Source organism: Myxocyprinus asiaticus, chromosome 42, assembly GCF_019703515.2.
Source record: "Myxocyprinus asiaticus isolate MX2 ecotype Aquarium Trade chromosome 42, UBuf_Myxa_2, whole genome shotgun sequence".
In the NCBI taxonomy this organism is placed as follows: domain Eukaryota; kingdom Metazoa; phylum Chordata; class Actinopteri; order Cypriniformes; family Catostomidae; genus Myxocyprinus; species Myxocyprinus asiaticus.
The window spans coordinates 31,248,393-31,263,040 of NC_059385.1; the positions used below are offsets into that span (position 1 = coordinate 31,248,393).

Here is a 14,648-nt window from a genome sequence, read left to right on the forward strand (position 1 = left end):
TGCAAGTGATAGAGAAACAGATAAAGATGTCGGTGAAGTGGACAAAGAAAACCAACAACCCACTGAACCCACTGACTGCCCAGATGATGATTATGAGGACATTGAGCTACAACCAAAGAAACCGACCATGCCCCGTGACTGGTATCTCTGGCTGAAAAGGGATTTTGTCAGTCCCAATACTAATTTTTCTGGTCCATAAACAAAGAGTTGTTTGTCAGCAACTTGATAGTGCCAGAGACAGAAATGACAGACAAACTGTGGAAAAAAAGATCTTGGCTCGACTCATTCAGAGAGAATTGTCTGCAGGTTGTACCAGAAGAACACAACTCTGTGGATGAGATGATGATCCCTTTCAAGGGGAAATTCAGCAGCATAAAGCAGTATCTGCAAGGAAAGCCATACACGTGGGGTCTCAAATTATGTGTGAGAAGTGGAGTCTCTGGCATGGTCTGTGATTTTGAGGTGTACCAAGGCAGTGTCAATAGACATCGAGCCAAATCTGAACTTGGATTGTCAGGGGATGTTGTGATGACGCTTGCTTCTACGCTTCCAGAAGGGCAGAACTACAAAATCTATGCAGACAGCTATTTCACCTGCATCCAATTGGTAATTCATCTCCTTCGTTGTGGAATTCATTACTTGGAAACAGCCAGACAGGTATGCCTACCCAACTGTAACCTTGCAGATGAGAAGAGCTTGAAGAAGAGTGGGAGAGGAAGCTTTGACTTCAGAGTCGAGGGGAACCACAACATATGTGCTGTCAAATGGTTTGACAACAGGGCGGTGACACTTGTGTCATCCTTTGCTGGTCCAGAACCTGTGCAGAAAAGTAAATGCTGGGACAAAGCCACCAAAACCTACATTGAAGTTGAGAGGCTTTGCATTGTGGGAACTTACAACAAATTCATGGGAGGTATGGATTTATTGGATTAATTTGCTACCAAATATAAATTCCGCATAAAATCGAAACAGTGGTACCTGTACATCTTCTGGCACACCATTATTTTCGCTGTGATCAACGCCTGGCTCCTCTACAAGCGAGACTGCAAAGTGCTCAAGATTTTGCCAAAAGAGATGCTGAACAGTAGACAGTTTCAGGCAGAACTCGCAGATTCTCTTATCCTGGTGAGAATGCATTTCTGCTATTTACTGTTTGTAATATGTTTAATATTTCACTGTTTATAACATATCTGACTTGTATCTTAATGTATTTTTGACATCTTAATTGATTCTGTTCTAATACAAATCAGGTGAACACAACTCCAATTAAACCAAAGAGAGGGTGACCATCTTCAGCCGGAGGCAGCAGAGTAACACAGATGGTGACATCAAGGAACCATTTGAATGCTCACAAGAGACTGTCCTCAGATGGGAGTGAACCAAACACCACAAGGTGGACGTGCACAGGGACATGGTTGCACATTTACCAGTGAAGACAACAAGAGGACGCTGCAGACTCTGCAAAACTAGCTACACCAATACTCTATGCCGCAAGTGCAATGTTCATCTTTGTTTTTCGGAGGACAAGAACTGTCTTTAGGACTACCATACCTGAACTTTGGGACTAAGTCTAAGTTCAGTTTTGTAAAAACATTTTTTCCTGTTTTCCTATATTTTATTAATAAATAACAATTCATAAAAAATATGACTGTTGTGTGATTATTATTCATGATATATACAGTTATGGGGCTACATAAGCAATTAGCTGTGCAAACGAACACTTAGTTGTTCTGTATATTTGTTCAGACAATGCAAGTACAAATACAGGATTTCTGCTGCCCTTCCTGACCACTGTTGTAATATTACAACGTGTCATTAAAAAATTACTAAAATGTAACAACTTTTAAAAACCTTTTTTTCTGCATCAGAGGCCTCCTTCAAAAACATCTGAAAGGTAAAATTTTTTTTGCTCATTTATTTTAAAATTCGGCCTTCACAGGGTTAATATCTTTCTCAGTTGCACTACGCTTACATGTCATCAAAAGTCTGGCGAATTCTTTCTCCAACATGACCGTAGAGGGTTGAGTCTTTATAATTGCGTAGCAGCAGGCCGGCCCACATTGTCCAGCGGCCCACCGGAAAAGCTCCCAGTGCTCACGATGGCTAGTCTGCCCCTCTCTATAGGCCTATGCTCATTCTAAAGTATTTTGAAGATACAGATTGAAGGGTGAATTTGGGTCACAGCCAAAAAAAATATTGTCTTATATCTTCTAGATGATTTGACAAAGCAAAATTCTTTTGATAATTTTTTGTCATGAGGGTCTCTAAATGATACATGCAAAATGTACAAGTTGGACCAATGGTCTAGGAGGAGTTTGAATATCTAATATCTAGTAAATAGGGTACTGAGTAATGAAAATACTTTACCCCTGACAGATCTGTTCTTTTAAAACTGGCAATTTTGGTCATTTTCTCCACTTTTCCAAAGTGCTTGTGTACAAGCTTATTAATTTCATGCCCTAACCCAAACCCCATGTCTAAACCTAACCATAGTGTAGACTCTGTAAGGATGATTTAAAATGTAAAGAGTATGTTGTGTATGATGGAAGAAAGTAATTGTCATGTTTTAGAAGAAGATGAGGGAGAGTCACCTGATTGGCTTTTGTAAAAGTTGTACAAAGTCATTTAGCCAAATCATAAGAATTTGTACAATTTCTCTGTGAGAGTTTGTTGCATTTTTGTTAGTACAAACACGGCTCCTTTCAATGTAAATTATAGACTTATTATAGATTGTGCCTTATTCACAAAAGTCAGCGCTATTTACTTGGTGCAGTTAATGCTGTGCTATTACCACCTGTGGAAAATAGGCAGTAAACAAAAAATAATAATTTTAATTGAAATTTGTGTAATTTTTCTATTGGTCATAGCAGCAGCAATTCATCAAATGAAGACTGAATGATGGAGAAGAGTGTTATAACTGGGCATATATCCAGGCATTTAACACCCCATCCATTTGAGCACACTTTCAGCATTTTAAAGAGCTCATTCAGATGTCTGGACTGTAGTTTTGGAGCGTCGCTGTACAGTCCCAGTTAAGTATGCCAGATTGTTGTAGTCTGCTGCATCCTCCACAACCTAGCACTCAGAACTGACCCGCAAGATTTGGAATTACATTGTGCAAACTATGTTCAGCACAGATGTTTCTGCCTTTTTTGTGTAGTTACCAGATTAGCTAAATTCCTTCAGTGAAATAGGTGCTAAATTTTTTTTACAGTGTGAGCAAATAAACAATTTTACCAGTGGGTACAGTTCATTCTTAATTAATTCCCTCCTCAGTCTTTCTCTTCTTGGAAATTTCAAAGTTTGGATGGCCAGAAATTTCCTTCAGCTCAATTCCAACAAAACAGAGGTACTGATTATTGGACCAAAAACCTCTAAAATATTAGCCGCTACAATATAATTTGACTCTCAATGGATGTACTGTTACATCGTCTTCTACAGCGAAGAAGGTGTTATATTTGATACCAATCTATCCTTTAAAAATCTAATTTCCAGTGTTTGTAGAACAGCATTCTTCCACCTCCAAAATATTGCTAAGTTACGACACATGCTCTCTGTTGCTAATGCCGAAAAACTAATTCATGCGTTCATCAGCCACGGCCCGTGCAATTTAAGTCTAGGCCTTCAGTGCAATTCATGCCATTAAGAAAAAAAACACAGTTTCTCAATGAATAAGACACCGTATGCCTATCATACATTACGTGGCAGTCAAATAATAATACCAATTGAAATTTTAAAAACACGTCCATGCACTAAAGCCAGAACCAAGGAGGTCTAAAACCAAGAAAAAGCTCTCTAATAATATTTGTGAATTAAATTTTGCTTGCAATAAATTTTGATTTGTCAAGGTACACGGTTACTTTCCAAAACTTAATCTGACACTGAATGCTCAAGCAGCCTAATTTACACTTAGAAAACTCCTGATGTTGCTATAACAATGCAAAAAGCACTTAACAATTTGCTTGAAGTGAAAATCAGTCCTCCTTTCCTGTTTAATTAATCAATCGCACGATCATGCAGAACATTTCAGGTTTGGAAATCCATAAGGATCTCTTTCTCAGCGGCAATACCAGCAGTGATGACAGCCGACTCGTCAGCAAGATCTCACGCTCTTCGCATGATTGCATCACTCAAGGCCAGCTAGAAGGCCTGGACTGGGACATATCCTTAAGACCACACTCACAAGAACAAATAAATCAATCTGATTGGCTGATGAATCTGACAATCTGACTTTAGATGCCTATTCACTTACACTGTTGAGGGATTCTGCAGAAATTCTGAAGGCCTGAAGGGGTAGAGCTCAGACTCACGCGGCATGGCTTCGGGCATGGCTTCGGGCATGCAATTTGTGAAACAGTTGTCACACTTTGCTTGTAAGCATCGAGGAATAAATTCTGATTGGATAAATGTTTATAGTTTTTTGCTATTCGTTTGTAGATTAATTAGGAGTGGAAAGCGATTGAAAATACATACACTATATTGTCAAAAGTATTCGCTCACCCATCCAAATAATTGAATTCAGGTGTTCCAATCACTTCCATGGCCACAGGTATATAAAATGAAGCACCTAGGCATGCAGACTGCTTCTACAAACATTTGTGAAAGAATGGGCCGCTCTCAGGAGCTCAGTGAATTCCAGCGTGGTAATGTGATAGGATGCTACCTGTGCAACAAGTCCAGTCGTGAAATTTCCTCGCTACTAAATATTCCACAGTCAACTGTCAGTGGTATTACAACAAAGTGGAAGTGATTGGGAATGACAGCAACTCATCCACGAAGTGGTAGACCACGTAAAATGACAGAGCGGGGTCAGCGGATGCTGAGGCGCATAGTGCGCAGAGGTCGCCAACTTTCTGCAGAGTCAATCGCTACAGACCTCCAAAGTTCATGTGGCCTTCAGATTAGCTCAAGAACAGTGAATAGAGAGCTTCATGGAATGGGTTTCCATGGCCGAGCAGCTGCATCCAAGCCATACATCACCAAGTGCAATGCAAAGCGTCGGATGCAGTGGTGTAAAGCACGCCGCCACTGGACTCTAGAGCAGTGGAGACGCGTTCTCTGGAGTGACGAATCACGTTTCTCCATCTGGCAATCTGATGGACGAGTCTGGGTTTGGCAGTTGCCAGGAGAACGGTACTTGTCTGACTGCATTGTGCCAACTGTGAAGTTTTGGTGGCTGGGCTTGGCCCCTTAGTTCCAGTGAAAGAAACTCTGAATGCTTCAGCATACCAAGAGATTTTGGACAATTCCATGCTCCCAACATTGTGGGAACAGTTTGGGGATGGCCCCTTCCTGTTCCAACATGACTGCGCACTAGTGCACAACGCAAGGTCCATAAAGACATGGATGAGCGAGTTTGGTGTGGAAGAACTTGACTGGCCTGCACAGAGTCCTGACCTCAACCCAATAGAGCACCTTTGGGATGAATTAGAGTGAAGACTGCGAGCCAGGCCTTCTCGTCCAACATCAGTGTCTGACCTCACAAATGCGCTTCTGGAAGAATGGTCAAAAATTCCCATAAACACACTCCTAAACCTTGTGGAAAGCCTTCCCAGAAGAGTTGAAGCTGTTATAGCTGCAAAGGGTGGGCCGACGTCATATTAAACCCTATGGATTAAGAATGGGATGTCACTTAAGTTCATATGCGTCTAAAGGCAGATGAGCGAATACTTTTGGCAATATAGTGTATGCAAAAAGGTCAATGAGAATGAAAGGATGAAAAAATATTTATTTATTAGGCTCGTTACACCAGCAGAGAAGGCTTTTCTGGGCCTGAGAAATCACCACTGGTGTTCATGACCTCAAGACTAGATTATTGTAATGCTTTACCGGGAGGATCTCCTGCAAGTTCAGTAAATAAACTTCAATTGGTTCAAAATACAGCAGCCAGAGTGCTGTCTAGAACCAAAAAATATGATCATATTAGCCCCATTTTATCGTTGTTACATTGGCTACCTAATTAAATTAAAGTTAAATTTTGAATTAATAAAACTACATACAAAGCTTTAAATGGTATTATATTCCATCAAGTTCATTACGATCGCAAAATTCTGGCCTGTTAATAGTTCCTAGAATATCAAAATGCACAAAAGTGGGTAGATCCTTTTCCTATTTGACCCCTAAACTGTTTGGGATGCAGACACATTCAGTTTAAGTCTAGACTTAAGACTCATCTATTCAGCCAGGCATACATCTAATTTATCCATCAGCTCACAATCAGGCTGCTTTAGTAAGGGATGTTAGGTGGTTCGAGGGATCGAGCCCCATTCATTTAAATTGCCATTGGACCCATATGTAAGTTAGGTCTGCCGGAACCAGAAACATTTATCATAATCTATAACTCTGCAATAAACTGAATGTCATCTACACTAATATTATTCTATTTGTTTCCCTGTCTCAACCTTGGGATTCATTTCCCGAGGTTACCAGAGTCTGCCATATCCAGCTCTGGTCCTGCTTGGTGTCTGACTCCACTGCTACATGTTACTGAGCGATGACAACTAAATGCAGCTAAATGGACTTCAAGGACATTAGTCATTAATCTTATAGTTCATACAAAATCTTTGTTTAAACACTGGCCCTTAACAGTTACTTAGTTTACTAATTTTAAACCATGACTTGCACTGCACATAAATAACTAATATTGGCATTATATTCATGCTGTGTAGCCAGTGGGGAACTAGCCCCCAGAGTGAGTCTGGTTTCTCCCAAGGTTATTTTCACCAGTAACCAACATCTTATGGAGTTTTGTGTTCCTTCCTCGGCTTGCTCACTGGGGTTCTAAATACAATTATTATTTAATTATTTATTTGTATACACAATGTACAATCATATTTAATCAAACTACACAATGGTGACTCCACGACTTTATAGATATTACGGTTTCATTTTCTGTTAATGCATGATTTTCTGTAAAGCTGCTTTGAAATGATATGTGTTGTGAAAAGCGCTATACAAATAAAAATTATGACTTGAAATTTGACCAAAAATATTGGTGAAGTTTACATTTTTGTTCAAGAAAATGCCCTATAGAATAAGAATGTTCCTCCCCCTATTTTCACCTGCTTCTGACTGGCAATAGCAAGTAGCAAATCATGGTTTTCTGGGCTGTAACATACAGTACATCCTAAAGGATATTGGCTATTGCCAACTCCCTGTGTCAAGAGGAAATATGTGAACAAAGGACAGAAATGGCATTAGTCAAACCATTTCATTGGGGTCTTTAACAGTTTTACTGAGCAAACGGATCAGATTTGGATTTTAAAACATGGCTTACCTCAGTGACAGCAAAGCTTCTTTTACTGCAGGGCACCACCTTGTACCACTTATCATGTAGCATGTCCATAAATCCATCAGATTTGTACTGACTGACCAACTCAGAGATATTTGGAGTCAGATGAGAGTTCTGTTTAAGCCCAATACCATAGCCTATGGACAGAAGGGAAACAATCTAAAATTATTAACAGAGTATGTGCATAGTAGTTCATTCATTCAATAACACAGGAAAACAAAAACAATAAGTGGGTAAGAAGCAACAATTTACTTGCCTTCAATTGCAAAAGGCTTCCCCACCGTCAGCATCTTGCAGTCTGCATCAATAGACACTTCATAGTCTAAGAGAGCTTTGTCCATTATAAAAGCATCAAGCTTTTGTGGATCATCCCTGAAATAGCATGAGGCACTTTGCTATTATATGATGGCACACATTTTCTGCATTCAGAAGATTTTTTTATGGGGATGCATTATCATGAAGTAACAATCTGATCTTTTGACATAAAAATCTCTGAATCAGTTGAAATGCTCCAATGTCTCCAAGTCCTCCAAGCCCACTTAATCTGTACAAGCAAATATCCTCAATATGTGCTCAATTGTTATGAAAATGTCACAATGCAACACATCTTAATGGTCCTAATCATTATATTACGATTTTGGGGTGAAACCTGGACATTTCTTTTTAAGATTCACCTACACACACACTCAAGAAGGGAAAAAAAAAGTGGCATACACAAGCCCCAAGACCACATATATTACCTGCAGTCACATCCTTGTTTATCCTGTGCATTCAAAAAGTGTGTTATCTTGCAAAAATACATGCCAGATTTATTTGAGAGGAGAGACCTGGCCGACCATCATAGGAAAATATTGCAAATTTCATCAGCCGCTACTGAAATCTATTTATTCTGCCCTGCTTCAAGGAATTATACACTGGTGATATTTTTGGAGTGGTCTGATTTGAGGACTACATCAAATCTTGGAGGTTCTGGAAACTCAAAAAGGAGAGTTCCAGGTTTTTCATACAGGATATGGAAGAAGGCAAATCCATTCTAAATGTTCTTGTGGATGGCTTGTCACACACTCAAGTGATGTTGTCCAGAAACTCTTGGCATTCACTTACAGTTGCTTGTGTCATTCTTACTATGAAGAACATGTTCATGCCCCCTTTAAATATGTCTTAATGTAAAGGATAAAACTTAAAAACTTAAAAGGTGGACTCAGTAATTTTTCCCCATTAAAAAAGTTTCACTCCTAAAGAAATGAATTGTAATTTTGAAACATATTTATAAAATCATGAGCACTCACATGATATGAGGACTCTAGTCATATCAGTAACCTTATAAAAGCTGTTTTATTCTACATGGGGCAGGGGTGCCCTCATGGGGGCTGCCATTTTAGAATCACATAACCAGTTGGATACTACTAGTCTCAGTAACTGTCTTGTTATTGGACACTTTCAATCTTAGATTAAATTAGTAATGGCTGATTGTGAATTTCTACAATGGCATCTGTAACTGAAAACTATTGATTTTGAATGATGCTGCATCCACATCACTAGGTCTCACTATAAGTCCAAGATGACACAAATGAGTTTTGCCCTGGTACAGTGCAATAACTTGAAATGAAAAACTGGCAAAAAAAACAAAAAAAAGTAAATAAAAAATAACAAATCCAGGTGTTTCTTCATTTTTGATTTGTATTTGTTTCTATTCGCTGACATATTTTTTGGGAGTGAAATCAACAGCACAAACATAAGTAACTATTAGCATTGGGTTTCATGAATTGTGTGATGTCTTGTGGTGTTAGCTGGGTTGATACACTCTAAAACATTCCATCCTGTTTGATAAAATTACAGCAATTAGTAGAGGTCGACAAACATATCGGTTTTACCAATTAATCAAAAGTTGCTGTTTGGAACTAAACTGTTTATCTGCAAAAATCAACACTGATATTTACAGGTAATTTTGTTTGTCTGTTTCGTTGCTTGTTTGTTGTTTTATTTATCTGTGTTCGTCCGTGTCATGTGCTGAAAGATTCTACAGTTAATACTCCTTGGTACAGTACAATAAGTGCTCAGAAGAGGTTTTGTTGATATGTAATACAAGTTATTATATTATAATTAATTATAATTTCATGTTAATGTAAAAGTCTGTTTTTACATAATACTGGATTACTGGACAACTATGTCAAGTGATCAGTGATGATCAACTATAGAGGAATGATGATCTACAGTTGATGAATTACTACTCTTAGAGTATTTATTAGCCTATTTGGCAATGTTTACTTTCTATTGTTTATATTATAAAGCCGGTGTCACACTAGCAGAGTTTTCCAGCAATTTTCAGGTGTGAGCTTCATTTACATAATTGCCAATCACAATCTCTGTGAGACACGGAGCACACATTAGCCCTTGACTGTCAGGACTCCCTGCTGAGTGAATGGTTTCAGCAATGGGAAAAAAGGATCCAACTTGACAGAAAATAAATTGTTCTGTCGCCGGGGCAGGCTCTTGTATTCTTTTCAAGTTTTTACTGAAGAATTGACAAGGCTTCAAACTGATTTGAACTTTTTCATCTGTGATCGCAGTCTGCATATCATCACAAATGCTGATTGTAGTCCATAGTGATTCTGTCACCAAGCGTTTTTACACTTAAAATGACTAATGAAATCAGAAAGCGGAGGCACAACAGTCTGTTTTTAATAAAAAGTAGTTTCGTTACTCACTGAAAGCTGCAAATGGACATCCATGTTCTACGGCAAGCCTCGAGGGGATAAATACACAAAATCACACACTTTCACAAGGTAAACTTACACCATGAATCACATCCTAAATCACTCTATTACAATTGTTTATGCTCACATGGTACTCCTGTTGTTATTTCAGCGAGCTCCACGTGACATGGGTTATGTCCCTATCTTCTGATTGGCATCGTCAGCAGGTGGGTGTGTGTTTAAGACCAAGCCTATACAATCTAGAGGGGGTCCAATAGAATCCATGTAAAATCTTAAGTTGCATAAGGTGCACCCTTGCATCTCTAGATGTAGACTTGAAATTTTTTAGAATCCACACTCCCTCCTCCAATACCAAGTTTAAATCTTTCTCCCATAATCTCTAGAGGGAAGCCGAAGCTCCGTCCCCAAGACTCTGAATTAGCAGAGAGTAATACACTGATGCCTCATGACTTTTTCCAAAAGCAGTAATCACCACTCCCAGAGTATCTTCTGCTTTAGGGGGGCATATGCTACTCCCAAAAATAGTACAGTGCAGGTGGTGCAGCTGTAAATACCTAAAGAACTGAGACCTGGGAATCCCAAAATGTTGAACCATATTTTCAAAGGATCTCAACACTCCACTCTCATACAGGTCACAGAGCATATTAACCTCCCTCACAATCCACTCTGACCATCAGAAAGGGGACTTATTAATACATAAATTTGGGTTCAGCCATATGCTCGAGGCAACATTTATATGGACTTTTGTCCATACCAAGTGCAAATGCGAGATAACAGGGTGTAGCTTAACTTCACCGGTTAGTTTAATAGAAAGGCTTTGCAATAGCAAAATAGGGGCAAGAACATTCTATTCAGTACAAAACTAGGGAAGGGCTCTCTCAGGTGGAAGCGACCAATGAGCTGTAAGATTGTTCAAAAATTATCTGCATCACTTCCGGGAAAGTCAAAGAACTCTGCGAGAACAAATGTCATAAAACTCTCACACAGAGGAGCATCTCCACCTGAGAAAACACACCCCACTGATTGGGGACCATAAAACGCAAATCACACTCACATCTGCTCTCTCTCTCTCTCTCTCTCTCACCTTAGGTCACTTTAAGGACACTAAAAACTAAGTTATGACTTATCCTGTTCTGTAATGTAAAGGTTTTCTGATCATACATGTTTGGTATCATTCAAGAGGTCTCAGTGCAACTGGTAAAACAGTCTCATTCCCTTTCAGCAAAGTCAAATCACAAGTAAGATTTAAGAACCTAATAAAATACAGTATTCTATCCAGGGCATGCCCCTCCCAAGTCTCACACAGAGACCAGATGCTGTATGCAGATTAGGTGTATTCTTTGTAAACATCAAACAACCTACTCAAAGGTTGACTACAACTCCCTAAATTGTTAACCAAATCCTAAATAACATCAAACACACACATCTGAAATAACAATGGAATTGTTTGGTACTTAAGGAAGGATGGCAGAGAAGCTCGGAGAATCTGTAAATCAGATCTCCCATACTTCATCGTTTGCATGTAGTTTTTTTCTCTACCAGGTATTTCTTATTATTGATAAATGTTTGAAGGAATCTTTAAACCAGATCTCCCATGCTTCGTCGTTTGCATGTAGTTTTTTCACTACCAGGTAATTGCAATTTGTATTTCTTATGTTTGGTAAATGTTTGAATAGAATACAACTTTAATTATATTATTATGCTTGGTTCACTGATAGCTTTGAGTTTGATTTATTATTTTAATTGGATTGTTTGAATATATTACTATTACCTGGTAAATAAATTATTATTATGATTCATTCTGAAGGACTGTTTTCTAGTATATTTCTTGTTAACTACAAATCTATGGTCAGAGTTGGCTTAATTAAGCTACTTCAGAAGTAACCCATTAGTTAAGTATGTAAGAGGCTAAACGGTAAACCGAGAATCTATTATAGAACTTAGCCAAATAAGACTAAACGGATAAAGCCGAGAACCTATAAGGACTTACTTACTAATATCTGAAACTGATGAATTTGTAGTTAAAGGACCTGTGTCTGACCAGCACAAGACCCAAATAACATTGAAATAACAAATGCAGTCTAGAAGAGAGAATTACTAAAATTCAGAGCATAGATACATCAACGAGGTTTTTCATAATTGGAGTCAGATGAAATAAAGAAAATAATTAATGATAAGATTAATAAAAAACATGGAACTCAAATCAAATAATCAAAGTATTATTTAATGTTGCACACAATAAGACAGAACACACAGGAGACCTTCAGCCACGCCATTGGATACCATCCTTGGACCAGTGGGTGACTTCCCCCTTACAGAGCAAAATGTCTGAGACTGAATGCTAATAATAAAACAAAATCTTGGGAAGGCCTAGCCCAACTTTGTCAATCGGCCTAGGCAATTTACTAAAATGTAATGTTACCATTCCAAATGAAGGACTTTGCTATGCAATCAAATTGCTTGAAATAAGAGAGAGGGACATCTATAGGGAGATACAGTAGCAGGTAATTGAATTCTGGAATACAATTAATTTTAATAACATTAACCTTCCCAATCATAGATAAATGTAATGAAGCCCACCTGCCCACAATGATCGAAACCTTTTTATTAAAGGGTCAAAATTAACTTTAAAATCACACAAATTTGCTGGAAATAAAATACCCAAATACCTTAATGTCCTGTTTGGGCCACTGGAAGGCACCCGGCTGAAAAGCTGTTACCGGGCAGTACGCTATCAGAGCCAAAGCTTCGGATTTAGACCAATTCACTCTGTATCCTGAGAACTTAGAAAAGGAATTGATAATTCTGTGGAGGCAAGGCATAGATCTAGTAGGGTCGGAGACAAATAATAAAATATCATCTGCGTAAAGCAAAAGCATATGCGCCACGCCACCCGCCACTACCCCTGGAAAATCATCCTCCTTTCTTATCACGGCTGCTAATGTTTCCAGGGCAAGACAGAACATTAAGGGGAAAGTGGGCAACCCTGTCATATGCCCCTATCCAGAGTAAAATAATCTAATAACCTAATAATCTAAAATAATAAAAGTATTCCCGAACTTGTACATTACCAAAATCTTAAAAAGATAATCCCATTCTATCATATCAAACGCCTTTTTGGCATCAAGTGAGATTGCAGCGACCGAAGTCTGATCATTCGCCACTGAACACATGATATTGATGAAATGCCTAATGTTATCAGAAGAGTTACGGCCCCGAATAAACCCCACCTGATCTATATGTATAAGAGATGTCATAACTTTACTTAGTCGGTTAGCCAACATTTTTGACAATATTTTAACGTCTAGCTGGATCAGGGAAATTGGATGGTAACTCTTACAGTCACTTGGATCTTTGTCCTTTTTAAGAATCAGACTGATCCGGGCTTGTGTCATGGTTGGTGGAAGCTTTCCATTCTTCAATGATTCTGTATAAATGTCTAGCAGGAGTCAGTTCTGTAGCATAAGATCTAAAAAACTAAGCGGGAAAGCCATCTGGCCCCGGAGCCTTGCCTGTAGGCAAGGCCTTAATTACCTCGCCAAGCTCCTCCAAGGTTATCTCAGAATCAAGAAATCTTTTTTGCTCAGTCATCAGTTTAGGAAGTTCTAATGATTCCCCAAAGTTTCTAATATCCTCTTCAGTAGACAAAGATGTGGAACTATAGAGATCAAGATAAAATCCTTTAAAAGCATTATTAATATCAATGGCTGAGGTAAATATTTCACCAACAGCAGATTTTCACTGAGGGAATGGTAGAAAAAGACTCTCTCTGTTTTATATATCTAGCTATAAGTTTTCCTGCCTTGTCCCCCGACTTAAAGTATGACTGTCTTGCCCTGAATAGCCAAAACTCCTACCTTCTGTGACAAAATAGTATTATACCTGTATTTCAATCGGGTCAATTCTCTGAGGCCATTAGATGACATTCAACACTTCAGCTCTGCCTCAGCACTTTTAATATTCACTTCCAATTTCACGAGTTCTTGTGCTTTGGATTTTTTTGGTGAATGAGGCATACTGTATTATCCGGCCCCTAAGAACCACCTTAAGTGCCTCCCAAGCCACGCCCACAGAGGATACTGAGGACCAGTTGGTCTGTATATAGACATTGATTTCAGTCTTTAGCATTTGTTGGAATTCAGGATTTTGCAAAAGGGATACATTAAAACTCCAACTATATGATTTATTTTTCTCTGTATGTGGCAACACCTCTAAACACACCAGGGCATGATCTGAGACTAAAATGTTTCCAATTGAGCAATCAACAATAGATGAAATGAGGGACTTAGATATATAAAAAATCTATTCTTGAGTAAATCTTATGGACTGATGAAAACAATTTATATTCCCTACCTGATGGGTTCAAAAGTCTCCAAATATCTGTAAGACCAAGATTTTTACACATCCTGTGAAGCGTCAATGTTGATCTAGGTGGCTTGCACACTTTTGCATCACTATGATCAAGGAATGAGTCCATCAAAAGATTAAAGTCTCCTCCCAATATTATATCATGAGGGGTGCCAGCGGCTTGCAACATCCCTTCAAGATCTATAAAAAAACCCTGATCATCCATGTTAGGTGCATAAATATTAGCCAAAATAAGACTTTGCCCCTGAATTTCAGCTAAAACAATAATGACT

General features: G+C 38.6%; 1 protein-coding gene across 1 annotated transcript in view; it reads right to left on the reverse strand.

Annotated features, from left to right (window-relative positions):
- LOC127432694 (glutamate receptor ionotropic, NMDA 3A-like) overlaps positions 1-14,648 on the reverse strand; it is a 53,157-nt gene that overhangs the window by 23,141 nt on the left and 15,368 nt on the right. The window contains exons 5-6 of the mRNA XM_051684046.1: positions 7,548-7,663; positions 7,277-7,428 (exon numbers count right to left, since the gene is read on the reverse strand). Of these exons, the coding sequence (XP_051540006.1) occupies positions 7,277-7,428; positions 7,548-7,663 (268 nt within the window). The remainder of the gene's footprint in view (positions 1-7,276; positions 7,429-7,547; positions 7,664-14,648) is intronic.